A 14,813-nucleotide genomic window follows, 5' to 3' on the forward strand; every position below is an offset into this window, starting at 1 on the left:
TACACCTTCACCCATCGCAGAGCAGCTCAAAGGGCTCTGGAAAACAAAACAACTCAATAACTCCCCCCCAAAACCAGCACACAAAGAGGGGGAGCCGGATCCACTTCCTGCTTCCAGGAAGACCATGTCCAGGGGGTCTGGAGCTGCAATCCCGGATGAGTTTCTTCCCTCCATCCTCTGCAATCCCACAGCTCCAACAGGCTGACTCTGACTTCCTTTGATTTACCACATTCCCATCTTCTTGGTGCATGGGAGATCTGAAAGGGGAAGCTACAGGCTGCAAACCAGGAAGAGGAAATGGTGGGAAATACAAGGGAAAGCAATGCAGGGGCTTGGGGAAATTCAGGATCCTGAATTCCACTGGAATTCCACTGAAGGCAGGAGGAAGAGGTGGAAAATCCCTACAATTAAAAGCTTTGAATAAGCTTTAAAGCAGCAACTTGCTGGGAGCGGACTAGGAATCTCTGTGGAATCTTCCCCAAAACATCAAGTTTCATCCCAATCCCACTGGGAAAACCCTGGCTTCTGGGAATCAATAGCAAAACCCCCTGGGAGCAGGTACATGATTCAGAAGATGTGCTCCCAGAGCTCTCATTTCCTGCATTCCTCCTCAGTGAATCACACTGAACTGCTTGGCAAAATAAAACCCTCTCCTGAGTCTCTTTTCCTTTCAGGGACCACAAGATAAGACCATAAAGGATGCCTGAGTCATGCTCCCAATTCCAGCCAAAAGAGGAAAAATTGCCATCTTTGAGGGAAATCCCTGCTCTGCCCCAGCTCTGTTCCCAGGAGGGGCAGCCAGGGGTGCTTTTCCAGCAGGGATATGAGGCAGCAGCACTTGTGAGTGGTACCAGAATCACCAGAAACAAAAGGAAAACAAAGCAAACCCCCACATGAAACCCTGGAGGGTTCACGAATCGGGACAAGCCCTGTCTGTGGCCATGACCATGCACAAGGCATCCTATTGCCATCACTGGAAGCATCCATAGCGGGGAAGCACTGTGGGCAGGACCAGGATGCAGGTCACAGCTCCAGGGATGCAGTGGGGGAAGCTCCAGGCTGAAGGCAACAGAGTCCCTTTTCCATTCAGATCTGCTCCAACACATTCCACAACTTCACCAGTTCCTGAGGCTCTCTGGGCTCTGCACCACACCAGTAGAACTGAGGCATCCTGGCACCTGAATAAATAGCTAAACCAGCAGGGAAGTCCAACACAGACAGCAGTCCTTCATCACCAGGCTGGGAATTGAATCCTGCAGTCCACCAGAGCACGGAGCAGGATTCAGATCTGGGGAAGCTGAAGTTGCTCAGCCCCACACTGGCTTGGGCATTGAATGAAGAAATGCCACAAGAATCATATCAGACCTTATTGTTTTCTTTTCCTTCCAATCACCCTTTAAAAATCCAGCCCTAACATCAAACTTCCTTGATAAAAAAGCGACTTGATTCCAAGTGGGATGAGGGAAAGAGGGACTCAGAACAGCCCGATTCCGCTTGCACCACTCTGGGGTCTGTTCCCATACACTTTGCTTCACACCCATTGAACTCTAACGGGGTTATTAATACTTATTAAAGCCAAGTGTAAGCGCCAGCAGGGTGAAGGCCACAGTCAGGACCTGGATCCCGAGGGAGCTGCTGGCACTGGTGCTTTCCTTTGTCTTTGGAGATCCTTGGGAATACTTTTTGTTCCCCCCTTTTCACACACAGCCTGTTGAGCAGCGCAGCAGGTTTGCAGGGGGATGTGGAACCTGGAGAGCCTGCAAGAGCTCATTTCTTCCAGGCATTAGGGATATTAGTTACCAATCAGAGCCACATCCATCAGATCATCGTCCTCCTCCCCGATGAGGAACTCGGGGCTGGCACGGGGCGGACGCTCGGAAGCAAGGATGGAGCTGCTGCCCATGGCCAGAGGCTGCTCAGCTGAGATGGGCGACTTGGACCAGCTCTCTGGCTTCAGGCTGTGCGACTTCTTCTTGTCCCTGTCCTTCTCCCGCTCCCGCTCCCTGTCCCGGTCTTTGTCCTTCACTTTCTTCTTCTCTTTTTTATGCTTCTTGTGTTTCTCGGCGCTGTACTCGGGTAAGGGCCGGATGCCATCGTCGGAGCTGGGGCTGTTCTGGTAGGATTTCTCTGCTATGGAGGAGCCCGACTCGCTCTCGCTGTCGATGTTCTGGGGAGTGTATGCAGGCGACTTGCTGTGGCTGGGAGAGCAGCGCTCGTGCTTTGGGGTCGAGCCGCTGATGAGAGGGGACCCATAGCTTTTGGAAGAAGCCATCTGAGGCCTGAGGCTGTCCCCACCTCCTTCCCCAGGTTTCTGCAAAGTGACTTTGGCTTTAATGCTGGGGGAACCACCATCGTGTTTGCTGATGATGATTTTGGCCACGCCGGTGCTTCCAACGCTTTTAGAATCCGAAGTTTTCTTGGAAGAGTCAACAGATCCCCCAGAAACAGAGACTTTAGATTTCTCTTTGTCACTCTTCTCACGTTTGCCCTGGAACTCCCCTCCAGACATGTTGTGTTTGGAGGACATCGTATGGCTTGAGGAATTGGAACTTGGCCCCATTTGTCCATCCATTGGGTCATCTCCACCAGGCCCGCTAGTGACAACCCCATGTTTAAGCTTGTCTATGACTGCAGTCAGAGATGGCTTCTTGTTTCTGCTTGGAGACTTGCCTTTGGAGCTTCCATGCTGGTTTTGAGACGAAGACATGGAAGACCCACTGGATGAAAAGGAAGATGAGGACGCCGTCGAGGAATTCGATGAAGGAGGTGGTTTCTGAGACATCGACCCAGAGGATCCCATTCCTGAAGACGACTTCATACTTGAGCTTGAGCCAGTCCCAGACATGTGGGAGCCTCCAGACCCTGAACTGATCGGTGACTTCGCTTTAGATGATGGCGGAGTACCTGGGACTGGTTTCATGGGAGAAGCAAGCTTCTCAGAACCTCCCGAGGGTCTCGAGTGAGATGGGGAGATGTTTGGTTTACTCATGGACGGGTTCATAAGTGACGATGGCTTCCCTTGAGGTTTCATCTTGGTGCTCCCAGAGCCGCTGCTGAGGCCGTGTTTGGTGATGGGGGAGGATCCCGGTTTTCCCACTGACTGGGCTGAGCTTTTGGACTGCCCTGAACTCGAGCTGCCTTGGCCCGAGTAGAGGCTGCTGCTCATCTTGGAGCCTGAAGACCCTTCCGATTTGCTGCTTTTCATCTTGCCTGAGGTTGAAGAGGAGGAAGAAGAGGAGGAGGAGGAAGAATGGCTGTGATGGCTTTTGCCGCTGGAGGAGGTGACGGAGCCACTGCTTGTGTACTGGCCGTGCGAAGACGGTTTGCCAACAGTCACTGTTCCTTTTGGGATCTGAATGGTGATTTTGGGGATAGGAGGAGTAGCTACACCAGGAGGAGTCTGAGATCTGCCCGAGCTCCCAGGAGATTTGGACCCACCTGTGCTTGCTGGTGGTGTGAAAGGCCTGTTGGATGAACTGTGAGACGGGGATTTCCCATCTGTCTCCTGCTTCTTCCGCTTGGGAAGTTTCTCTTTACTTTTGCCATCACTGGAGGGCGTCCGGCTCCGCTTCCCAGGCTTCCCGTCTATCCCGGCTCCTGCCATGTTACTTCCAGAGCCATTGCCTTCCTTTACCCGTTTCTGAGACTTCTCTTTCCCTAAATCCCCTGTGTTCAGCAGAGGGCTCTGCCCTCCGCTGTGGTGCTCCATGATGTCCGAGGACCCCAGTGCTTTGCTTGCAGCTGCAATAATACTGAAGTCTACCGTGTCAGACTGAGTGCTCCCCTTGAATTTATTGTCCCCCCCATCGCCCCCCAACACTTGCACCCCCAAAGTAGTAAGAGCCTGGGATGCATAACCCTTGAAATCATCCGTGTCTCCACTCTGGCTGCTCTCATCAAAGTATTCCTCCCCGAAGCCGCTCTGACTCTGACTGTTGAGCAAGTCAGGGTTGAAATCTACACCATCGGGAAAGAAATGGTTGGAGGAATCACTGTTGGGGCTGACGGCAGCGTCCGCGATCAGGTCCGCAGGGTCCGTGTAGGGGTTCTCGCTGGCGTTGCTCTGAAACACATCTGGATCAAAGAGGGCACTCTGGGAATGGCCTGAACTGGAAGAGTCCCTCACTGGAGTACCAATGGGTGGACAGTCCTCAGTGGTGGGGGGGAGCTTGGAAGCCTCCTCTGCTATGTCCGAGAGGATGTCGGTGACGTCGGCACCGATGCTGTCCGAGCTGGAGAGCCGAACCATCCTCTGAATGCTGGGCTGCGTGTGAGGGATGGGCTGGGGGTACGTAGCAGGAGGAGTGCTGCACTGGCTGGGGGCTGGAGTAATGTGGGGGGTGTCCAGGGTATCTGCAGTCATGTTGACATCAAAAATGGGGTTCTGGGAGTCAACATCCATTGAGAAGAGCTCCCTCTGGAAGTCATCCTCAGTCTGGTGCTTGGGTTTGTCGGCTGGCACGCGGGACTTTTTTTTCTTCTGCTTATTCCCCCCAGGAATTTCCATCCGGGGGGAGCCAGAGGAAGAGTTCTGCCTTTCCAGAGGGCTGCTCCCATAGAGGCTGGAGAAATCCTGAGGGGGATTCTCCTTCAGAAGGTTCATGAGCATGGGGTGGTTCTTGGTGTTGCTTGCTGGGGAGGATACTGGTGGTGGTGTGTGGTGGGGAGGGGTTGGGCTTGAGCCAAGGGCTGAGCCCACATTGCCTGTGATCTGCAATAAACTGGTGAGAATTGGGTTCTGAGACACTTTGCTGAAGTCCTCCCCATGGCTCCCCACCGAGTCATGCCTCTCTTTCATGCTTATGCTCATGTTAAACAAAGTAGTGATGGGCCCCCCAGGAAAAGTGTTGGTTGGGGTAGTGGTACCACTCAGGGGGTTGGTGCCTGTGGTCATGCCATACCCCGGGCTGCTGGCTGGGGGGAGGTTTTTCTTCACCATATCTTCGACTGTCTCTGCAATGAGGGATAAGGCTGGTGTGTCAGCCTGAATGGTTTCTGCTTTCCTCCGGATTGCTCTCATGGTGACAGGGATGGACATACACCTGCAAGACACAACACAAAGGGGTCAGTGTGCGCTCTGCTGCCCAATGGCCATGGTCAACAAGACCTTATCACAACTTGATTCTCCCTCTCTATTCTGCTCTGCTCTGGGGAGATCCCCCTGCAGTGCTGTGTCCAGTTCTGAGGCAACAGCACAAGAGGGACATGGAGCTGTTTGAGCGAGCCCAGAGGAGGCCATGGAGATGCTGCAAGGACCGGAGCAGCTCTACTCTGGAGCCAGGCTAAGAGAGCTGAGCCTCTAATGTTCTGCAAGCAGAAGCAGCTATTCTCACTGCAAAGGCCTGTGCAGTGCCCTGCTCCCATTCTGCTGTGTTCTGAACAGTAGAGGAACCCTGGTGAAAGGTCTGTGTAAAGACAAACTGCTGGGAGCTATTCCACGTCTTCTAAGACTCAGAAAGCAGCCACCCCCATGAGAAAGCACCTGGACATGCATTCAAATACAAGAAGCTACAGCTGAATGCCTGGAATGGGGTTTTCAATAGGGCTCCAGCTTTCCTCTCATCCAAACAACCACTCCCAAGACTCACCCCCACACAGGACAGCTCCAAACCCATTGGGGTAAACATGAGATTGACACAGAGTACATTGTATGAGCTGGAGTTCCTGGGGGCACAGAAACCCTTGGCTTACCTTTGCACAACCTTGGCAATGAAATCATCTGTACAGATCAGAGCATCAGACAGCCCCTTGTAGAGCTTACAGTTCACATGCGTGGAGTCCTGCACATCCATTACCACTACAAGAGAGGAGGAGGTTGGAAGGGATCAAACTCCTGGTTGCAGTGGAAGGGAACTTTGCCACCCTTCCCATAAACACACTCCTGGCTCCTCCTGATTCCACTTACCGCAGACCAGGGAGTCATTCACGGGATGCTGAAAGGAGACACTGAAACAGGAGTCAGAGAGTGGGCAGACTTCAAACTGCAGGATCCCAGGGGAATCTGAAAGACACGGGGACATGGGAGCTGTTCAACTAAGGAACACAGAGCACGAACCAGTCACCAGCTCGATGCTCCCATATAGAAAGAAAGGGAAAAGCAGAGGGAAAAGGAAAGCATAGACCTCATTTCCTGGGCCCATCACCCAGGGTTCCCCATCCCCACCTGCTGCACCCACCTTCCTTCAGCACTGTCCTCTTGACACAGCTGCCGATGAGGGTGTTATAGGCCACCTGGTGCCGGATGAGGCTGAGGATGAGTGGGACCCGGCCTGGGTGCTGGAAGGCGATTTTACTGATCAGAGTTCCTTGGAGGCTTCTTCCATCTGGGAGAGGAGCATCTTTGTTCAGAAAGTAACAGTGCTGCTGTCCTGGAAGAGCCTGACAAACAATTCCTGCTTTACTCCAACTCCTGCTGAGTACAAGGCAGTAACAGACCTCCAGGAAGGAAAAGCAAGCCCCAGATGGAAGGGACATCAAAGCCACCTTTCTGGGTGAAATGAGTAACAAGGAAGACACAGCCTTCCAATCTGAACAAACAAAACACGTTTTTTGGCTCCTCAGAAGTATCAGAGCTGAACAGTACTCATTGTCCCCACTAAACTGCTTTCATACAGTGCAGCAGCCCTTGAGATGTAGAGAGAAACCCTCTGAAGTTAAGAAGAGATCCACCACTGACAAATTTAAGAATTAGGATTTCTCCTGCTTCTAACAGGAGACTGAGATGAGCTCTTAGGCAGAAGCTCTTCCCTGGGAGGGTGCTGAGGCACTGGCACAGGGTGCCCAGAGAAGCTGTGGCTGCCCCATCCCTGGCAGTGTTCAAGGCCAGGTTGGACATAGGGGCTTGGAGCAAGCTGGTCCAGTGGAAGGGGTCCCTGCCCGTGGCAGGGGTTGGGACTGGATGAGCTTTAAGGTCCCTTCCAACCCAAACCAGGCTGGGATTCTATAATTCTAATTACTGTGGTTTGTATCTGAATTCCAGTGATTGGTTGTAACAAGATACTTACTGCATAGAAGTGCATATTGTGGTTTAAAGGTACTGGATCAGCCTCCTTGGATAACTCAAACTGCGTGATCAGCTCATACAAGGGCACAAATGTTGGTGGTGTGTCGAACAACGGAATACCTGAGGGCACAAGATGGCACAGAATGATAGCACCAGGGAGCCAGAAGGAGAAGGTGGGCCACAGAAGGTGTTACCACAGAGGAAACCTACCCAGGTTTTCCTGACAACAGCATAAAACCTCAAGCAATTTTTCTGTCACACATTCAAAACAAGCAGCAGTTTATGAATAAAAAGCTGAGGAGCAGCTATGAGACAGATCTGCCACCCACCTGTGCAGCCCTGAAGCTTCTGAATGAAAGCTCGAGACACTGGGATGGGACGTGGGAATTTCAGGAAGAAACAAGCTGGTAGATCCACACTGTTGGCACTAGTGATGGACGAGAACGACGGAGTTCTGAAAGAGTGGTTAACACAGGACCTTATCAGACACAGGGCATGGCTGTGGCTTCTGCTGCCAACACCACCCAGCCAATTTCCTGTTTGCTCCAACCCAAGCAGGCTGTTAGACCTTCTTACCAACTAAAGTACTCCTCAAAAGCATGTCACATGCCTGAAATAGGGATTTCTTGGCTAAAGACAGTGCCATGATGCACTGACATCACACAGCCATCTCCCCACTCTGACTCCAACAGGGGCCTGAGTGTTGAACGTGCAACCAAAACCAGGGTGCTGAGCACTGTGTCCTTTGCTTACCCTTTGCTGTCAACTGGATGGGAGCCCATGATGAGTGGGGCGATTGGAAGTTTGTACATGGCCATGGTGCCCTCAATGGTGACCGACACGTTCATCCCCAGCGAGCGAGGGACTGCGAGAGGGAGCAAGAAACAAACACAACGATAAACCCAGAGCAGCTTTATGTGAGAAACATCACTATGTGGAAATCATGGAGTCACACAGTGGTTTGGGTTGGAAGGGACCTTAAAGTTCATCCAGTTCCAACCCCCTGCCACAGGCAGGGACCCCTTCCACTGGAGCAGCTTGCTCCAAGCCCCTGTGTCCAACCTGGCCTTGAACACTGCCAGGGATGGGGCAGCCACAGCTTCTCTGGGCACCCTGTGCCAGCGCCTCAGCACCCTCCCAGGGAAGAGCTTCTGCCTAAGAGCTCATCTCAGTCTCCCCTCTGGCAGGTTAAGGCCATTCCCCCCTTGAAATACCTTACTTCCTCCACCAGGCAGCTTCCAGCATTCACTTTATCACTAAACTGACCTACAGCCAAACTACTTTTACTCCCTAATGTTCTGTTTTTCTCTTGCAAGGTGAACCAATTGCATCATTCTTAAAAGAGACTCCAAATACATTTGTAAGTTTGCAGTATGTTCTTTACAATGCAAAACAAACCATGATTTCGGACACTTTCACCCTCTCCTCTCCCACGAGCAGCCTCAGCTTGAATAGCTGCTTGGTTTTGTCATTTCAGTGAGACACAGATATCCATGTCCATGCATAGAACTTCACCTTCTAGTAAGATGGCAGAAACACAATAAAACAGAACCCATGTTAAGGATGAAGTTCACCCTAAGGAAAAAGGCTCTGTGTGCACCCCATCCCCTTTGGTAGCAGTCTAGTTTGAACTCCAGAACACCCACGAGAAGATGGTCACCAGCATTTCCACACAGGCTTATTGAACCCATGTCCTCTGCAAGTCAACCCATGACTGTCCTGTGTGACAGGGTGACAGCAGAGGGCAGTGAGACTGCTAGAGTTGTCTTCTTTTCTCCTCTAAGCAGCAGTAGCCCTCACTGAAGCTGACCTACCATTGTTCTCATGTAAAATAACAGGGGCTCCAGAGCCATCTTCAAACAAATCGTAGGGTGAGACGTAATATTTGAGGTTCATCAGGAGACCTGTGGGAGAGAAGCTGCTGAACTTGAGGGTACAAGTCACCCCGAGCACTATTAACCCCCACAGCCACACAGCATTCACACTGAGCCACAGCACACACTGAGCAGAGCTGTGGCCTTGAAGAGCTGTGCTCTGCTGGCAGATCCACACGTGTCCATCTGCGTGGCTTTGTAAAGCAAAGCTGGACCTCTGCATGACGTGGGAGTCACAAACACTCAACCCTGTCAACCCTGTCCCTCTTTGCTTGGCATGGCCCATTAATTTCCAGCAGTTCAGGTGAAACCAAAGTCCATAAAGGGGACTCTGAACAAAGTAAGTTTGATTCTTTCCTTTTATAAGCACTACTCAAAGGTACCTCCGCTCCTGGGGGTGAGATAGCCAACGCTGCCATGGAGAATCTTGTCCAAGGGGTTGGCGTTGGTGGCTTGCCTGCAAGAAAGGCGACCACAAGTCTGTAACAAGCCAGAGTCATACCTGAAACCAAACTCCAGTCCCACTGACCTTAAACTTCACAGCACGGCTGTTTGCCCAGGCTCTACAGCAGTATAAGAAGGTCAAATGGTTCTCAGTTTCTTACTGTAAACCGTGTTACCACTAATCCAGCCAGCTACAAACTTCATGTTTTGCCTTTTAGACTTTCTTGCAATCGAGTTCTGCAGTTAAGAAGGAATTGCTAGAAAGCTCTAAGCACTTTTTCTCTCTTTCTCATTCCCTTGCTCCCACAGGCCCTCTATAGCCTCAGCATCTTCTTAGCAGCAATGACAGACTAGACAGGCACTGACGGGACACTTCCCACATAAGCAGTATGTGGCACAATCAGAATCAGCCCACGTGATGCAGTGTTAGTAAGAAAACCCAAACCAACAACAAACCCCAAACCACACAGAGGTCCTTACCAGTACATCCCTGCCATTTTTGAGAGATCCAACTCTAAGGACTGCAGAGCCAAGTACATTTTAGTTTTCAGTTTGCTGGGGAGAAATAAAACAACAAAACAATGTCAGAACAAAGGAAAGGAACTGTGCAAAGAAGGCCTTGCCATCAGCCTGAGCCTTTAGACTTGGATCACTTGTCACTCTGCAGCTCCACTTCACATGAAACCCTCCCTACTCACTGCAAGCTGTGGTAGGGAGGTCAGGGGGCTCACACACAATGAATATTTAAGCACAGAAGTAAAACTTGCCCACTTATTTTATATATGTGGCAGTAAATAAATACATCCTAGACTTACTTGTCTCCTGGCAGCTTATACAGGTTCACCAGTCCTCTCAGATGCTTAGAAAACTCATCAAAGTTCTTCTCTCTGAAAGGCAAAGTTAAGATGTATTCAAACTTGTAACACACAAGGGTTTGTTTTAAAAGGTGACATTAATACAGACACTAAGTCACTTCAGAAGACACTTTTGCTACATGGAAGCTACAAAATATATTCTCAGCATGGTCCAGCTTTACTGAGGCTGGGGAATGTTGCCCTGTGGCTTTGAAGATACTGGGCACAGCACTCAGGATCAGGAGGAGGTGAACCAAAGCCAGAAAACCCCCTGAAGGCACGGAGAGACTTTGTGGGGAAGGAAACATTTTGCGTTTCCAGACCTAAACCAGCGTGGGATCACTACTGCAAAGAGAGGCTGCCAAAAACGCAACAAACTCCTGATGCTCACCTCAGATGTTGCACCAGTTCTGGACAGCTCTGGAAAGGGAAGAAGACAGAATGAGATCAGTGTCAGCACAGTGATTTCAGTCCCTGTGCAGCACAGCAACTGTGAAACATCAGCACAGGAACATTCCTGAGCAGCAGCTTTTCCTGAGCAGCAACACAGTGCTCACAACTCCACACTGCTCCAGCTCCAGCTCTGTCCCTCAGCTCCTCTAGGACAGATTTAAGCACTTCTCTTTCTGCTTAAACAACTCATTTGAAATAAACTTTTGAAATCATGAAGCTTTCAGTTGAAAACTGTGATCTTCTATACAGAGGTACTAAAAACTGCTCTGTTCTCAGAAGAGTGGACAATACAAGCATCAAATTCAAACTCTCCTCCGTGTACAGGAGGAAAATAATTTCCTTTCAGCATGCCACATTTTTGTACTTCCCATCTGCAGATCTCAGTTTTCTAAGCTTATTTTCCATATCCTGCTTCCAGAAACACAGTGAAAATGTCCACAGCTGATTTTGGCAGCTGTAAAACCACTCAGAGGGAAAGAAAGACCAGCAGTAAACTGGTTCCGCACACATACATCAACCAGGCTAACCCACAGGAATTACTCCATGGAGGATTTCCCTTGCCACTAGAACAAGCAGTAAAGGTGTAAGGTAGGTGCAGGGAAACATTAAATATAATCCATTTCCTGTGCTCAAAGCAAAGGGAGTCAAAACCACGCAGACATCACCCTCACCTTGGTCAGTGATACATACCACAGGGTTTTCTCCATGGTGAGCCACCTTGACATCACACAGCAGCCCTGTAGGATCTAACTGGACTTCCACATAGAACATGTCTGAAGTGATGTAACATTCAGTGCCATTGGCACTAAGGTGAGATCCCAGCCTTCCATAGGAACCAAAACAAAAATTGCCATGAGATGCACACAAAACCCAACCAAAGCAGCAGTGAGAGCATGATGGGTGCAGAGGAACAGGGAAAGCCTTTGCTGTCAACTAAAGGAGAAGACCTACCCATTTTGTCTAGCTATAGACTCCAGGCGATCTGTCATGGCAGGCAGAGAAGATACTAGATGGGGAGAGCAGAAAACAAGGCTTAGTGAAACGATTCAACACCTCCCCAGGAATGAGACATCAGCATTAAACCCAACCTCAACCAGTTCCTCCCTCCCACGTCTGCTCACACCTTCACATGTGCAACATGAGCTGCACTCAAAACACAGGCAGAACAGCTTGAACAGAGAGAACCAAACGTTCCCAGAACTGCAAGGAGAGAAGGGATTTTATTCCCCCAGTGGAATTCAGGTCTGTTTTCAGAAGAGTGGCCAGGCCGATGTAAAGAGCAAGTTCAAACTCTCATACAGGTGCAAAAAAGGGAACTAAAGCCATTCCTTTCACCATTCCACGTTTTAGTACTTCCCACTCACAAGTTTTCTCCTTTCACAACAGAAGCACCACAGAGAGTCTCCATAGGCACAGAGAGGAGGTGCCCAAACATAAGCACACACACAGGAGGAACACGGTGAGATGTGCCAGCAGCCACTTCACTGCTCTCCTGGTTTGGGGGCCTCCAACTGCTGAGCACAGGATGCACCAACCTTTCAAGGCCTTCTGCAGTGTCTCCAAGCAGCTCACCAGGTGCTGGTGGCCCCCTGAGTTCATCACAACGCGCTTTTCCTTGGTCAGAGAGAAGAGAAACAGCTTTTTGTGCCTCACTCAGTAGCAGGAGTTATTGCCATCACAGTTCAGTCAAGGGAGGTTTGTTGAAGTAATGAAAAGCTGATTAGTTTCCTCCCCAAATTACAGCTGCATTTTGATTCCTGTAGGAGAACACTATCTGCTTTGGAAGAAGGGAACAAAAGCAGGCCTGGGATTGATTTATTTGCTTTTAAGCAACTTGCTCATCTGGAAGAACAGACTGGAGCACCTTTTAAATAGGCATAAGCTAAGAGTTACACGAGAGACAACACAGAAACAAGGAGTCAGGCACACTTTTAACACCTCAGTGCACGTAGAAGCTGCTGTTGTAGCTCTCCCCTGCCTCCTGCTCCTCCTTCCTCCCACTATTTCAAACCCTCATTTGCCAAAGCCAGCGCCGAGTTTGGAACATCACTGAATGGGAGCAAATTGCTTTACAAACCCCAAGATCCCCAAAGAGCAAGGGGCAGCCCTTTGAAGAGATCTAACAAAGCAACACCACCACTGCCACTCCAGGAGCTCCAGAAAGCACCTCTCACCGTGACTTGACGCACTAACTTCATGGTTTCTGTCCAGGGCCTGTTCTGGTTGTACTTTGCATGGAGTCTTTCCAAGAGGGTGCTCATCTTGTTCAGCTTCTCCGTCTCTGTAAGACAGGGCACTCTTGAGAACATAGAAGAAGACAACACTCGAAGTGCTACAAATAAAACAGCCGGGCAGTTGGAATGAAAAGCCTTTCCACCTTGAAGCTAAATGTGATTTCATAAAATGTATTCACTGCTGATTTCTCCCCATGAGCTCAATACGTAGGCTCTATCACAAGCTGTCAAAACCTCAAGGACCATAAAATGAAGATACATGGTCTGAGGCAGTGTAACAGTGTACAAAACACTGTTACAGAAGTGAGGTTAAGCTCTGTTTCCTGCATTCGCCATCACCATTCTCACATCCAATCCTCCAGCTTGTTTACATTGAAGATCCTCACAGACCCTTCCCTCACCAAAAACCTCAACCACATTGGTCCAACTGCCAGTTGTGATGGGTTCTGTGAGCAGACACACTGCCCCACGCTGGTGTGAGACACAAGCTTGGAGGCTCCTCTGTGCTGCTCTAGAGCCAGGGCACGGCTCTGAAAGCAGCAGCAGGCAACTGGAGGGGGCACAAATCTCAACCAACTCACGCTTACAAAACACCTCTCCCATCCCATAGACTCCCATCTGCAATGCGTGGGTCTACAAGCTATTAGAGAAAGCTCCACTCTTAGGAATAATATAGAATCATAGAATAGTTTGGGTTGGAAAGGACCTTAAGATCATCCAGTTGCAACCCCCCTGCCATGGGCAGGGACACCTCACACTAAACCATGGCACCCAAGGCTTTGTCTAGCCTGGCCTTGAACACTGCCAGGGATGGAGCATTCACAACCTCCCTGGGCAACCCATTCCAGTGCCTCAGCACCCTCACAGGAAAGAATATCTCTCTGATGAGAGAAAAGAATGGACAGAGAGTCAGTGACTAACCAAAGACCAAACACTGGCTGGTTCAGCTAACACGGTTGAGGACTCCTGGCCACTGACAACAGGCTCCCCAGCCCCATGTCCTGGTGGCTTCAGGATGGAGCTTCCATCACACCTCTGTGCTGGTGATAAAGTGTTTCATGGTGCTCAGGTGGAACCTTTCAGCTTGCACCCATGGCCTATAGTTCCCACCTGAAGGGAGCTCTGCTCCCCCTGCTTTAGGCTCTCCTCAAGGTGTTTATGCATTGATAAGATCCTGTTAAGCACAGGGAGAGAACTGCAAGAGCACAGAACCCCAGCTCAGTTTGGGTTAGAAGGGACCTTAAAGCTCACCCAGCTCCAACCCCTGCCACGGGCAGGGACCCCTTCCATAGAGCAGCTTGCTCCAAGCCCCTGTGTCCAACCTGGCCTTGAACACTGCCAGGGATGGGGCAGCCACAGCTTCTCTGGGCACCCTGTGCCAGCGCCTCAGCACTCTCACAGGGAAGCTCCCATCACAGCTGCAGCCTCACCAACGCAGCACGAAGCCACACAGGCCCGGTGGGGGGGGGGGGGGAAGCCGGAGAAAGCCCACGGCCCTCCCCCCTCCTCCTCCTGTGTAGGCCCCTCAGCCCCAGCCCGTCACCGGTGCCTCAGACACCCGACACCACCACCCCCCCCCCCCGTCTCCTCACAGGGCCGGCGGGAAGCCCCAGCGCCTCACTCACCCTCAGCGCCGCCGGGCGCCGCCTTCATGCCGCGGGCGGGGCTGTGCGGCCCAGCAGCGGGGCCGCGGGGAGCGGAGGGGAAGGGGAACGGGGCTGGGGAAAGGGGAGGGGGAAAGCCGCGGCCGGGCCCCTCGGGCCTCACACGGCGGCGGCCGCCATGGCTGCGGGAGCGCGCGCGGAGGGGAGTCTCGCTCCCTCTCGCGAGAGCAGCGTGTGCGCGCGGGGAGGGGTGCGTGCGTGCAAGCTCCGCCCCCTCCCCCGGTCCAATAGGCTTCCAGTGGGAGCGGCGCAGCTCTCGCGAGAAATCGAGTGCGCGCCGCCCCCCC

General features: G+C 51.3%; 2 protein-coding genes across 3 annotated transcripts in view; one reads left to right on the forward strand and one right to left on the reverse strand.

The window, feature by feature from the left end:
* Positions 1-14,813, forward strand: part of PPP1R1B (protein phosphatase 1 regulatory inhibitor subunit 1B) — a 155,452-nt gene that overhangs the window by 74,815 nt on the left and 65,824 nt on the right. The window lies entirely within an intron of this gene.
* On the reverse strand, positions 1,493-14,571 carry MED1 (mediator complex subunit 1). The gene is made up of 17 exons (XM_062629809.1): positions 14,488-14,571; positions 12,803-12,909; positions 12,164-12,242; positions 11,580-11,634; positions 11,319-11,451; positions 10,567-10,595; positions 10,137-10,208; positions 9,802-9,876; positions 9,261-9,334; positions 8,818-8,907; positions 7,757-7,868; positions 7,333-7,457; positions 7,005-7,123; positions 6,177-6,378; positions 5,906-6,001; positions 5,692-5,797; positions 1,493-5,042 (listed from the first exon to the last, which is right to left on the reverse strand). The coding sequence occupies exons 1-17, from the start codon at positions 14,513-14,515 to the stop codon at positions 1,793-1,795; spliced, it is 4,752 nt and encodes a 1,583-aa protein (XP_062485793.1). The 5' UTR covers positions 14,516-14,571; the 3' UTR covers positions 1,493-1,792.

This window comes from Pezoporus occidentalis, unplaced genomic scaffold (assembly GCF_034315485.1).
Source record: "Pezoporus occidentalis ecotype Australia unplaced genomic scaffold, CSIRO_AGI_Poc_V1 ctg341, whole genome shotgun sequence".
Taxonomy (NCBI): domain Eukaryota; kingdom Metazoa; phylum Chordata; class Aves; order Psittaciformes; family Psittacidae; genus Pezoporus; species Pezoporus occidentalis.